Here is a 13,526-nt window from a genome sequence, read left to right on the forward strand (position 1 = left end):
CAGCGTTACCTTAGCACTGCTGGTTCAAAGAGACATGCTTAATAGACACAGAGAGGCCTAAATATGTGTGTGTAAGTCATGGGTGTTGTTTTGAGTGTGTGCATGTGAACGATGTGATTTGAGACGCCTACTCAGTTTTTCATGAAGCCCTGCATCATCTCCATCGGCAGCGGGAAAATGATGGTGGAGTTCTTCTCGGCGGCGATGGTGTTGAGGGTCTGAAGGTAACGCAGCTGCAGGGCTGACGGAGACTCGGAAATCACCAGGGAGGCCTCCTTCAGCGCCCGCGAGGCGTTCATCTCTCCCTCCGCTGCGATCACCTTCAGAAGAAAACAGGAGGAACAAGACTGAAGGTGATGCATGTCTGCACAAAATCAATACTAATATTTAGACATTTTCAATGAATACCTGTGTAAACAGGGTGCGATTTTCCAGGTGGGATGCGTGGGATTTCCCCCTTTCTGGTCTGCATATCCCTGCCTCTGCTGAATTATTTTTTATCCGTTGTAACGGGAACACATGCAATAGAACGATAAAATCAGAGCGGCAGTTGCTGGTTGTATTCAGCAGCTACAGAGCTCCGGGACGCCGGCCACCAGCAGCAGTTGTTTAGCCGCCAATAGGTGACTGTGAGCCAGGTACAGGCACCGCCAGATGAAGGTCCTTTCAGGGGCCATGGTAGTGGAGTTTAGCCAGAAAAAGTTAGTGTAATGAGGCGATGACAGTTAAGGTCAGGGACCAAAACGACTAGTCAAGTTTAGGAAAAAGATCGTGGTTAAAACTCTCCGAGAAACGAGCGTTTCCTGGGTGAAAGTATTTTGATTTCGCCGTGAAATAAACTCCGCTCTCCAGCTTGAAAGCGCTGTGTTTGATGTTGACAACGCGTTGAAACGCCATTTCATTTTGAGATTATTTTCCATTTGATATTGAAGTTCATAAGTAAGTGGCATGGCTGAATGAGTGGCTCTATAGCCATGGTATTAAAAGGGGGATTTCATTTTTGCATGTTTTTTGTTGCGCATGATCAAAAAACATCCCCCCCCCCCTCTGCTTTGTGTGCTAGTGTTGAAGTACTCGAGATCGGCCTTGGTCTTGAGACCGGACCACTTTTTGAAGGTCTCGGCCTCGTCTCGGAATCAAACGCATTTTTACTCGGTCTCAGATAAAGAGGACTCTGGATTTTTATTTCAAGACCACAACTGCAGGGAGATCACTAAACTGCTTGCCCTGTGCATTGTCAGATTTATGTGTTGACATCATTACTGTAGTTGGATGAAAACCTTTCTACTTCAAATGCAACTAATAACTTGACTCATTTCTAATTTGTTACTGTTAACCCCCTCTCCCCGCCCTCCTTAACGATTGGTGAAACAGAACCGCCTTACCTTGGCTCTGGCCTCACGGGTGGCCTCAGCCTCGGCAGCCATGGCTCTCTGGAGCTGAATGGGCAGCTTGACGTCTTTGATCTCCACCCGTTCTACCTTGATCCCCCAGTCGTCTGTAGCATCATCCAGGGTGGACTGAAGGAGACAGAAAGTGTTCAACATGTTTTCTAAAGTTTCTCTATTGAAATATCTCATTTTGTCGGCATTTGACAGAAACTGGCCACGTCTATATATCAGCACTGCAACAATTCAATGTGATAAAAGCAAAAGAAAACTCCACGAAGTTCCTGGGCTGCGAAGGACCAAGAGCAGTCCAAAACTCCCTCCTCTTTCAAAGCCTCTTGCATTTCTCAATTTGTCCAGCAGATGGAGCTCAACCTGAGCGCATGTTTCTCTCTTGCAGAAAGAAATTACATTAAGAGCACAGTTGGTGTAACAATCCTAAAATTGCACTAAAACTGCAACCACCACGAGCATCATAGTACTGCAGTATTTGTTTATTTTCATTTGTATGCATCAAGTATTTCATGCAGTATGTTTTGAGATCACCAACTACAGTACATATTAGGAGCCTTGTAACAATAAAAACAGATAGGTCTCTGTACTTCGTATCGTGGCATTGTTGGAGAAAGGATCTTTGTTCTTGTTAAATGTAATCAAAAAAGACAAAGCCTCCGACTGCGATAGCAAAAAATTAAAACGTCTGTGGCTGTGCTGCACGCTTGTTGAATCGGTCTATAAAAAGGCCACTGTGTTTGATGTTTGTGCTGTAACAACTACGGCTATTGAACAGAGATTCAATCTCGATTCTCTTAATGCAGCAGCAAAGGAATCACTGTTGGTTCACAGGTACAGCTTAAGCAATCAAATCACTACATTATACTTCTACAGTAGCCTGAAAACGGACCCACAGAGATATCAACTGTGTGATTACAGTTGATATCCAAAGAGCCGATCAATTCAGCCAGATGCCATGGGCCAGATGATGGCAGCAAAGCACACTTTGCCATTTGAGTTTAGGCAAACTGGCTCTAAGCAAGGTGGCACTGTAATCCTGCATTCTGTTTTCCCTCAGTCTGTGTTATTGGAGTCTCACATTATTGCCTATATTTATTTTTACTGACTACATAATGTGTTTTCTACATAATGCTTTAGAGTCCATTATTTCAGGGGTCCAGCCTTTTAGTTTCTCTCAAAAACAATCTCCCTTTCTAACAATCACAGGAAGTGTATTACAGTGAAGGAATGTCAGCACATTGACCTAACGACTCAGAACTGTAGAAGGATTGGCATCCAGCCATGTAAGAGACTAGGTTTTAGCAAGATGGATCATTTTTTAGTGTGACTGCAGAGTTGGGTGATCATTTTCTGTGGGTTTGTCACCTTAAGAGACACCTTTAAAATGACAGACTATTGAATATTTATCAGTGCAGCTTTAAATTATACTTCAACTTATATAATATGTATTAACGGGATCCTAAAAACATTGTATAGACTTATAATTTATTTAACCCATTTTGCTCTTTAGAGAGCATAGGTCATTTCTGAACTTTCTCCAGCTGGTTCAGTGTTGGGCAGTCTTTTCTGCTTCATTACAGGATTATGATGTTTTTCTCCAACTGTTCCTGGGTCTTCCTGGCTTTCTTTTCCCTTGTGGGTTCCAGATTAAGGACTGTCTGGTCTTGTTGGAGGGTGGTTTTCTCAGGGTATGCCCAATACAGCTGCATTTCCTGCGTTTGGTTTGTGTTTCAATTGGTCCTTGTTTAGTGATTTGCCAGAGCCATTAGTTATTGTGTTTGGCCAGTAGATTCCCAGGATGTTTCGTCTGCTATTTGGGAAACTTTACCGGCTTGGTACATTGTTTGGCTGTTCCAGGCGCCAATCTTTGTGGTGTGTTTGGTTGCAAGGAGGGGATCAACTGTGCGACTTCCTTTCGTTTTTCGTTATGCAGCTTCATGTTTGTCTGGGGAGAGAAACCTTCCACTTCCAAACCTTGCTCTATTTTTTTCATGAACGTTTCTGTAATTGTTTTTGTTCCACTAAGTGGATGATTGGTTCACCTAGCTTTACCAGAGCCCCGTTAGCCAGCATGTTTCTGGGTGCATCCAGGCTGGCTTTCATGGTTACCATAGTGGCCCGGGTGGCTAAACCACCCGCCATACTTCGCCCTGCCTGGCAATCCCGTACATTACCTGTTTCCACCTCTCACGACTTGGACGAGGGGTTGGGTTTTGAGAGGCAAGGAATATACATGAAATAGTCCCTCTCAATCATCACTTATGACATAGTAAAAGTGTGTGGTGGTGTCTGCATCTGCAGAGACCCTGCCCTCTGCCTGTATTTTCTCTTTTCTTCTTGTTTTTCTGAGTGTGGGACGTTTATGGGCATCAGCAAAGAGCCGTGGGTATGTAACCCCCAGCCAATAACAGCGTACGGGGTGTGCGGCCCGTTCTCATTCCCAATAACGCCGCCTTAACCATCAGTGTCTCATACCGACGCACAAGTCTAAATGACACAGACAAAGAAACAAACAGGATGAACCTCTGCATCTATGTGCTGCATGGATGTAGAAAAAGGGTAACACACCTTATATAGCATATTAGATAAACTACTCTTACCAGCATACAGTATTAAAAATTCTAATTGCCAATTCATAGTAGGGCTGCACGATATTTAGTTTCATCGTCTACATCGCAATGTGCGTATGCGCGATAGTCACATCGCAGGACGCTGCGATTTTGACGCTAAAAAACTTTTTTGCTGCTTGATAAAAAGTAAACTTTCACCGTTCTCCTTTTACATGATCGTTACCGGCAACCCTTCCCCTTTAAGACAGGTAGCCATGTGGGCAGCATGTGTATGTGACGTAATATTAGTCAGACGGGGTTTATTGTTATGGGAAGTGAGGCCCTCTGTGTGTAGATAAGTACCGCGGCAGCTGCCGCTGACACAGTGATGCAAATACTTTTCCATGGGCAGTGAAGCTACAGTAGTCAGTGTTTTATGCTCGCTGCAAAGACGAAATAAATCACCTGATTTATGCAACGTTATCACGACGTCTCCCGGCCATTCTTCACCGCATAAAGCTGCTACCAGTCAGGCTAAAGCTAATATAGTTAGCCTAAAGAAACAAGGCGTCTGTCCCAACTAACGTTATGGTTCGGAGCCGCGACGCTGGAAGCGTAAAACTAATCTACAACAGCTGTCTGTTTCTGATATAACGTAATTTACACTGATTTAATTGCTCTTGGATACACAGTTTGTTGCTAGTGTGTGACATGCAGGCTCAGCATGCACAGCAAACCACTAATCACAATCTACGTTGATCAATTTATCTAACAAACAAGCAGGCCCCGCTAGTCGACCACAACCTGAAATTTAGACGAAGCAACACGTATGCATTATTAATATCATTCACTTTAGCCTGGATTGATATTATATGAATACAATGGTGTCATGTCAGTCAACCGGTGTATTTAACCATCTAATTTCCCTCTCCAAAATCACTTCAGAAGAGTAGTCACAGTTCGCTTACTTGCTTTGGTGTTTGTAAAGCATTAAAGTTCAACAAAGAATGGTTCACATAAGAAAAGTTCCTTTATCATTTTTATTTTCTATGTAGATGCACTCTCCTTCAAAATCACCCCAGTAGTCGAGAATGATTTATTATTTCCAAATAGAGCTATTCATGTCATCTTGGTCTTTTTTTATATCGCATGAAAAACAATATCGCAGTCAGTTTTTTTTCCCCAATATCATGCAGGCTTAATTCATAGTAGTTCATACCCATTTGAATTCATTAAAATTCAATGCAACCCATATAGTGTAATGCGTGAGTCTGAGATACAGCGAGCTCTGATTATTGCATATGCACGTGCTGCCAGCAACGTCCATACGTCTGTGGTCAGAGAGAGTTTCGTACACAGCTGTGTCTTGTACAATTGACGTTGCTACACTTGTTTGCTCGCTAGTATCCTCCTCCATTTTATTTATTAGCTTAGTTTACTGATAAGTGAATAGGGCATGCAATAGGTAATGCAGATAGTGAATTCTAATGTGTATGGTCAGGAATTTCAGTCAGTATTTAATTTTTTTCTATGTTCGAAAGAAAGTGCAAATTTAGAATAAAAAGTGACAGCCCTAGTATGAACAGACTGACATTTCTGGGAAGCATGTTAGCGCTGGCATTTTGTTTTGGACCACAATGCCAGCTATTATTATTATTATATAACGTCTACCATACTCTACCTGCATACTGTGTGCGATTTCTTCACGATCAGACAGGATCTCTGACAGGTTCTTGGTACCCAGGACGTTCCTCAGGGTGGTCTGGGCCAACAGCCGTGTAGCAGCATCTGCATTAGTGATGTTAGCCACAGCCAGAGTAGCATTCTGGACCCGGTAGTACACCACACCATCAACACTCACTGTGACAGAGTCTTTGGTCAAAACCTGAGAGCAGGATAGTGATAAAAAGGTAGAAATTGTTTTGTGATGTCATGAGGAAAATGTTCCATGGAACAGTTCAAAACATTTGTATTGTTTATTTGCTAAAGTGCATTACTGGTGGGCTATATCAATCTGTACAATTATTGTGATGTCCTTGGAATAACTGTGAATGTGACAAAGTATTTGTTTAATGTAATTGGAAGTGTGCATGTCATACCTCTTGCGGTGGGATGTCGAAGGTGATGGTGCGCATGTCCACATTAATAAAGCTGTCGGTGCATGGCAAGATGAAGAACAGCCCTGCGGAATCACAAGAATGCAAATAGTTTTAACAAAGTCTAAAGCCACTGTAAACGCAATAATGAGGAAGCATCTTCACAAATGTTTGAAAACACCGGGATGAATGAAATTCTGGCATGAGGCCAAGTCAAGCTCTCTCTTTATAAGACTGCAGCTGTGCTGACAGCCAGGCAAAGCTGTGGATATTTGCAGCTTTCATAAGCCTGTTTCAAGTCACAATGATTGAATTAGTGCATTAAACAATACCAGGCATGTGCCTGAGTGAAGCAGACATGTGCTAGGTGTGCAATCATTTAGCAAACATTAATGCCACAACGGTTTGAGACTAGTGGGCTGCATTTCCTGTCAAGATATTGTGTATTTAAATGGTGCGATCACAGCCATCTGTTCAGGAGGGGAACGAAAGACAACAGCAGTCTCCTCATGCTGTTTTTTTATCATTCTCAACGATTACATTTCCTGTCAGACAAGTAAAGAGACCTCAGATGCTCTCACACAGACTCTAAACCATCTTGTTGTGCAGTGGAAAATTCCACAGACAAGCATCCTTGAAAAAGCTGTGCTTTCAATAAACATCTCTGTTTATGGCAGAAGAGAAGTGTATACAGATGCGAAATGTTCCCCAAACACAGCCTTTCCATTTTATGACAAACTATCCAGGTGAGCCCGTTTCAACCTTAATATACAGGGAAATGTTCGAAGTCACTAAATGTAAACAGCTGTAGGTGGAGAGGGAGCCAGATTATGAGTGTGAGGGTAAGGGCCATTACAGGAAACCAAATGCTGAATTCAACATTGGCGTTGGCTCCTCCAGCTCCTCAGGAATGTGACGTTTGCTGGCAGAGAGCTATTATTACTCCATACTGTCATTTACAGATTCCCGTGGCACTCTCAGGAGTCACATCTCAGCATTTTAAGAGGACACTACCTGGTTTTTAGATCCCGTAAAACAAGAAATCAAAGATAAAAAGACAGTGAGTCTTGAGATGTATGCAAATTATTGCTCATGGGAGTATTTTTTACTTAAACAAATACACTGCCTTTCAAAACAGAAGTCACATCACTGAGAATAGAATGATTAAATAATTCAGACATTGAAGAGAAACATATGCAGTAGCATTGTCAGACATATGGCTCTGTGGACTGGGAGCCCACATAAATGAGGCCCCAGTGAACTTGTGTATGTTTACTGTAAGTGGTAGCATGCCACTTGGTTGAACTTTGAGGAATGTCTTCTTGTTGTTATTAGGCCTATACATTTTTAGGTTTTTAATTTTTTACCATGGACTTGCCTTTTGTCTCCTGCCCAGCAAGAAGGAGATGGGTGGGAAAGTACAGTAAGGACCCCCCTCATGTGATCCTCCCCATGCTTTCTTCTAAGATTTTTTAGCAGCATGGCTTTGAGGATTTATTTATTTTTATTTAACCTTTATTTAACCAGGTAGGCCGTTGAGAACAGGTTCTCATTTGCAACGACGACCTGGCCAAGACAAGCGTAGGCGTGCAAGACAACAAATAGTTTACATTCAATACAGTACAAGAACACAGAATACAATATGCTACATAAAGGGCAGAATAAGTGGGCAATTACAAATGCCAGCATAGAGTGAGGTGCAAGTAAGTCGATGGATATGCAATATACATGAACAGAGAGTCTATATCACTGCTGAGATGGTGTAAAGAGTCAGTAAACAGTTAGTCTAGAGGTAGATCAGTTATAGCACAATGTATATGAATAGACAGTCTAGATAAATGCTGAGGTGTAGTGAAAAGTCAATCTACAGTTAGTGCAAGTTGCGGTCTATTAAGTGATGTAGATCAGTAATAACACAGTAAGCAGTAATCAATCTATATAAATGCTGAATGTAGAGAAGAGACAATATACAATTAGTGCAAATGGTGGTCTAGGTAGTGATGTATATCAGTAATCATACAATATGCAAGAAAAGACAGTCTGTATGAATGCTGAGATGTAGTAAAGAGTCAGTGTACAATTACTGTAAAGTGTGGTCTAGGTGGTGATGAAGATCAGTGATAACACAGTATACAAGAATAGACAAATTATATGAATGCTGAAATGTAGTAAAGAGTCAATAGCAGTAATAATACAATATGCAAGAATATACAGACTGTATGTGTATCTGTATTGTGGTTTTGAATAAAACGTCTCATCTACTATTGGATGGATTGCCATGAAGTTTAGTACAGACATTCAGGTTTCTCTAGTACCATTATCAGGCCATATATTTTATTACCAATACCTTGATTTAAGAATCAAGTACCTGCAAAACTAACTAATAACATTGTCATTAGTCTCAGCTGTACTTAGTGTTTAATGCCAAGTAGCTAATTTTAGCATGCTAACATGTTAAACTAAGAATGTGAATATGGTCACAACTGCTGAGCATCACCATGTTAGCATTGCCATTGTGAGCATGTTAGCATGCTGATGTTAGCATCCAGCACAATGCATAGTATATTTAGGAATTCCTAAACACGACACGTTTATTATTGTTTGGCTTTATACACCAGCACTGAAATTAAACAATGACTACGAGGTTAAAGTGCTGACTTTCAGCTTTATAGGGATGGTTCAGATATTTTGAATACACCGACTATGGATAAGTACCTCATATGACCCCACTTTAAAATATCCAAACTCTCTTTAAGGGTGTTTAAGTGTTTATATATTCAAAGTGTAGGACTATTTTTTAAAGAAATCCTCCAATTTCAGGACAATGATCCTAAACATACTAATAAGGCAGCCACAGAGCTTTCTAGGGCCAAGAGTGGAAAGACTGTCCAAGTCCGTCAAATAACCTCAATCCAACTAATCATGTGTTTCACCTCTGAAGACTAAAGACAAAGAGCCCCCGGAACAAGAAAGAAATGGCTGCAGTAAAGGCTTGGCAGAGCATCTGCCAAGTGTCTGCTGATGAATCTGCGTTGTTAAGTCTGTAACTGACTGGCTGGAGAGGGCAGCGAGCTGCAGTGCAGAGCCAAACATCAACAGTAAGTGAATTAACTGCATTAGAGACAAAGGACAGACAAGATGGGCAGAAGATTTGTTCATGTGACCTTATAGTTCTGTGACATCATTTTGCCATGAACATACGGCTGAACAATGAGTGACTGATGCACTGTAACAAAGAATATATGATTGTATTTAAAAGCTGGTTGATATGATGAACATATAGGAAGTCTGTTCTATCCACAACACTGGCATCTTTTCTGTGCTGAGTCATATTTTGTTTTGTGGTTTATGCTGCCTGTAAGCCACTGGTTTACATATTCTGCTAAATGCCTCCATAAAAATACAAATACCATATAAAAGAGGAGGGGAAACCTCCAATTTAGAAGCTTTAGAGCAGAAAACAATGCAACTTTACATTTAATGAAACCAGAGAAACTAAACTTAAACTTGTCAAACAACTGGTCCAGAGATATGAAGATGAGTGTAAGATAATCATGTGGGACACTGGAACCATGTTTGAAGTACATTTGGAGAGGGTAAACATATACAACAGGTGTATACAAAAACATTTCTGACCTGGACCTTTGGCTCCCCCTCGCAAAATGCGCCCCAAGCGAAAGATAATGGCTCGCTCGTACTCCTTCACAATCTGTGTACCGAGACAAAGACAAACCACATAAATGGCTTGTTACATACTCATTTTAGTTAAAAGTAAATGCAAGACAATGAATACACATAATATAGGAGATGAGTCTGCAGTACAAACCCTAGACTGAATAAACAGTAGGCCATCCCCAGTAATTTACTCTACTATCTCAGCTAGCTTTGCTTGTAAAGTAGAAAAATAAACAGTGCATTTGAACAGCACCTGACCTTAATACACATCCATATGGAGATGGGCAGAGTAACCAGCATGAGAAGAATGGAGAGCGCGACCAACAGCCAGCCACACAAGCCAATGTCAGAGTCGGAATTCTCCAAAGCTGGGGGGGGAAAAAAGACAGATAAATGCACTAAAATAAATTCAACTGATTCTAATCATCCGTGGAAATATATATTCTGAATTTAATACATTTGTAAGCAGCAACTTCTTTCAGATGTGACTCTTAATTTTCTCTTGCTAAAAATACATTTCTAATCCAATCATGCATCAGATCAACTTTTCATCCATCTCTGAACACACACACACACACACACACCTTTTTTCAATGTCACCTCCACCCACATGTAGGGTTGGGCATCGAGAACTGATTCCTACTTGGAATCGGTTCAAAAATTACGATTCCAGTGGAATCGTTTCTTTATTGGAATCGTTTAGAATCATTGGAGGATTTGGTTTCAAATCTGATCATGGGTTCCAAATTTAACATGTGCAAGTTTTGGTTTCCGCAGCGACCAGGCGCTTGTTGTGTTGCAGCCTTGGAGCACAGTAAGCGGCGCTCTAGTGTGGCTTTATTTTACGTAGAAAAAGCCCCGTAAAATTGCAACCCACCATTGAATCAAAATAAAACATTACTCTTATTTGTGAAATAAGCATGTGACCCGTTTCAACTCCACCCCTCAAAGAATCGGAATCGAGAATCGATAAGAACCGGGATCAAAAGGAAGAATCACAATTGGAATCAGAATCGTTAAAATCCAAACGATGCCCAACCCTACCCACATGTACACACACCCACTACTAGGCACTTGTTAGACTTGTTAAGACTGGCGGCTACATTATCTGCCCTGCATGCAACATTCGCCTCAGTCAAAATCAGAGGACATGCAACCATTCAATGCATACGATCCGTACCTTCAACATCATAATCATGCGTGCTTGAACCTATAGACAAAGTTATATGTCAGGGCGCCACTGAACGACTTACACTAGCGTTACAGTAGTTAGGCATAAAATAGCTGAATAGTAACAGATAACATTACATGATATACAGGGTGGGAAATTAGCACCCGCCACCAGGGTACTTTTTCAAAGTGGCGGGTGACTTTGCCTTGTATACCAGCCACAGCGGCGGGTGGATTGTAAAACATTACTTGTAACGGATTGGACAGCTTTTGTCAAAGAACGCTGTTGTTAAGAAACAATGCACAATGCTTATAGGAGTCGCGTTAAGTTACTGCTAATGAATGCTTTTATTGTGAAGAACTTATAGGAAATGACACCGTTCACAGCCGGGGCTTTGACCACGCATATTTCCGTCAACTCCAGACTTTTGTCAAGTAGGCCTGGCAAACTCAATTCCTTTTAAGGATTCGGGTTATTCTGAGTCACTCACTAAACTGATCCGGGTTGTGCAAGTCACTTGAGTCAGTATTGTTTGCTACATCCAAGGCGAGCGTTTGATTTGGATAAAATGCCATGTTTTCATTTAGAATCTTTTAATTTTATTTGGAAAACGTTATATCCATAAATATAAAGGGTCTGAAAGAAAACCGAATATTCATTTCAAAATGACATGAAATTATATTTTGAAACTTGACTGACAAATAAGAAAGGTAACGATTTTTCAGTTGCTGAAAGCTGCTGCTGTTTTAATCCTGTTGGCTCTCTGCTGCTCAGTTCCACACACACCCACACACACCCCCCTACACAACCCTATACACGGTGGATGCAGGAAAAAACGGAGATGAGACATACATGATGACCTAAATTGAGGACAGCTACGCTCGTTATTGTAAGTGCAATGATAAGTTAAAGTCCAATAAGTACTTTATCAAACCGTATGAATGTGTGTCCCAGGCCAGGTTAGGAAATTAACAATGTAAAGATCAACAAGCCACTGACAGAAATGTTCAAATTTGATTCATTCAATAAATTATTGTTTTTTGTCTTAAATCCACCAGCCATTTTCATATTATACCAACATTTGCAGCATCCTGGGCCTTTTTGGAAAGGTTACATAGGAAAACTCAGCCCAGAGGAATTTTATTCTCCCCAAAATAAGTTTCCTTTTTATTTTTAAAGAACTATACAAAAAAGCAAATGCATTGAAGCAATTCAAAATATGCTAGTGCACTTTTTATACATTTGAATTCCGGAAAAAGTGGCTGGTAAAAAATAGAAGCAAAAAAGTTAATTTCCCACCCTGATGGTATAAATACTTTACTAATGAACTAATTTAAAGTTAAGGTAACAAGTTGCCATATTGCCAATCAATTGGCCTGGATTGTTGCTAATGCTGCTTTTACAGCTCTAACGTTATGTCACTGACATAATCAATACTGATTACCACAGGGCTTCACAAGCTGAGCCCACCCTGTGACTCAGGGTATCCGATGGATTTCAGCTAGCTACAAGGTTAGCTGTCAATTCCTAAACAGCACTAGAATTAGCTGGCGTTTCAGGATGTCAATGAACAGTTTTTACCTAAAACGGACCCATAGTCATATATCTTCACGGAATAACGTTAACAATACAGATAACCAAAGCGTCTAGGTTAATTTTAAAAACAGCCAGTGTTATTCTATTATTTATACTAAAAGTATCTTTGTTTCGAGTTGGAAAATGTACTGTAAGGACTGGCACGTTACCTTTAACTTACGTTATCTTAGTAATATTAGCTTTTAAGTGGAGTGGGCTAATTTACTTTAGCTTTTAGGTTGGTCAATGTCAGCTATTATGAGCTAACCATAGAAATAAAATGGAGCTAACATTAACTGCTAACGCTACGTTGGATATGTGCTTCCACACCAGGTAAACATACAATTCTAAGCTATGTAATGTTAGCATTAATGGAAGAGTCAAATAACAATAGCGTTCACTTTCGCTTTGCTATAGCTAGCTAGCTGAATGAATATTGATGATGCCCAGCTGTGACCAAGCTGCCCAAAATAGCACACTTAACGTTAACGTTATAACGTTAAAGTGAGCAAGGGTTGACGTTACCTGCTTGACGTTCTCGTCTTCTGGCTTCTTCATTCTTCTTCCTCATTGCAACTCTTTCGTTGTCGGAATCCATAGTTTACGCCAAATAAAATACCGGTGACAGCGAAAACCTGTCGCCCTGTGTTTACTGGACCAACCGTGTCCGAAGCTGTTTCTGAAGAAGGGGCCTGTTTCACCCTGAATAGTGACTTGTAGGTGCTGTGACGCAGAAGGGAGTCAGTATACATCTACATCCATGGAGCCAGTGGGCGCTGTTCTGCCTTCAATGTAGTAGACAAATTCATATACAAAATTCATTTTAAAGCACCATTGCGTAACTTTTTTTCGTCATCCCCACTGCACACCCCAAATGCCTGTTCTGGCACTATGTAAATCTGGGGAGCAGGTACAATCGTCTTGGGCGGCGCTAAACGCCGGACGGAGCGACGGTGCCTCTGCAAAATAGCCTCGGGAAGGAACTTGTTTTGGTGGAACGTGTGTACGTTCAAAAGTAGTTTTAGTCGTGCAACAGAAAACTCAGATTGGACAGATA

The 13,526-nt window shown here is 41.0% G+C and overlaps 1 protein-coding gene across 2 annotated transcripts in view; it reads right to left on the bottom strand.

The window, feature by feature from the left end:
* stom (stomatin) overlaps positions 1–13,178 on the bottom strand; it is a 15,396-nt gene extending 2,218 nt beyond the window's left edge. Inside the window, exons 1-8 of one of the 2 annotated variants that reach the window (XM_078271540.1) lie at positions 12,995–13,178; positions 10,904–10,933; positions 9,982–10,091; positions 9,685–9,757; positions 6,052–6,134; positions 5,634–5,837; positions 1,386–1,520; positions 1–320 (exon numbers count right to left, since the gene is read on the bottom strand). The exon at positions 1–320 is cut by the window's left edge and continues 2,218 nt beyond it. In XM_078271540.1, coding sequence (XP_078127666.1) covers positions 132–320; positions 1,386–1,520; positions 5,634–5,837; positions 6,052–6,134; positions 9,685–9,757; positions 9,982–10,091; positions 10,904–10,933; positions 12,995–13,067 — 897 coding nt within the window. In that variant the 5' untranslated portion in view covers positions 13,068–13,178 and the 3' untranslated portion in view covers positions 1–131. The remainder of the gene's footprint in view (positions 321–1,385; positions 1,521–5,633; positions 5,838–6,051; positions 6,135–9,684; positions 9,758–9,981; positions 10,092–10,903; positions 10,934–12,994) is intronic. The other variant, XM_078271541.1, reaches the window with a different exon arrangement.
* Between the last annotated feature and the right edge of the window lie 348 nt (positions 13,179–13,526).

This window comes from Sander vitreus, chromosome 16 (genome assembly GCF_031162955.1).
Source record: "Sander vitreus isolate 19-12246 chromosome 16, sanVit1, whole genome shotgun sequence".
In the NCBI taxonomy this organism is placed as follows: Eukaryota; Metazoa; Chordata; class Actinopteri; order Perciformes; family Percidae; genus Sander; species Sander vitreus.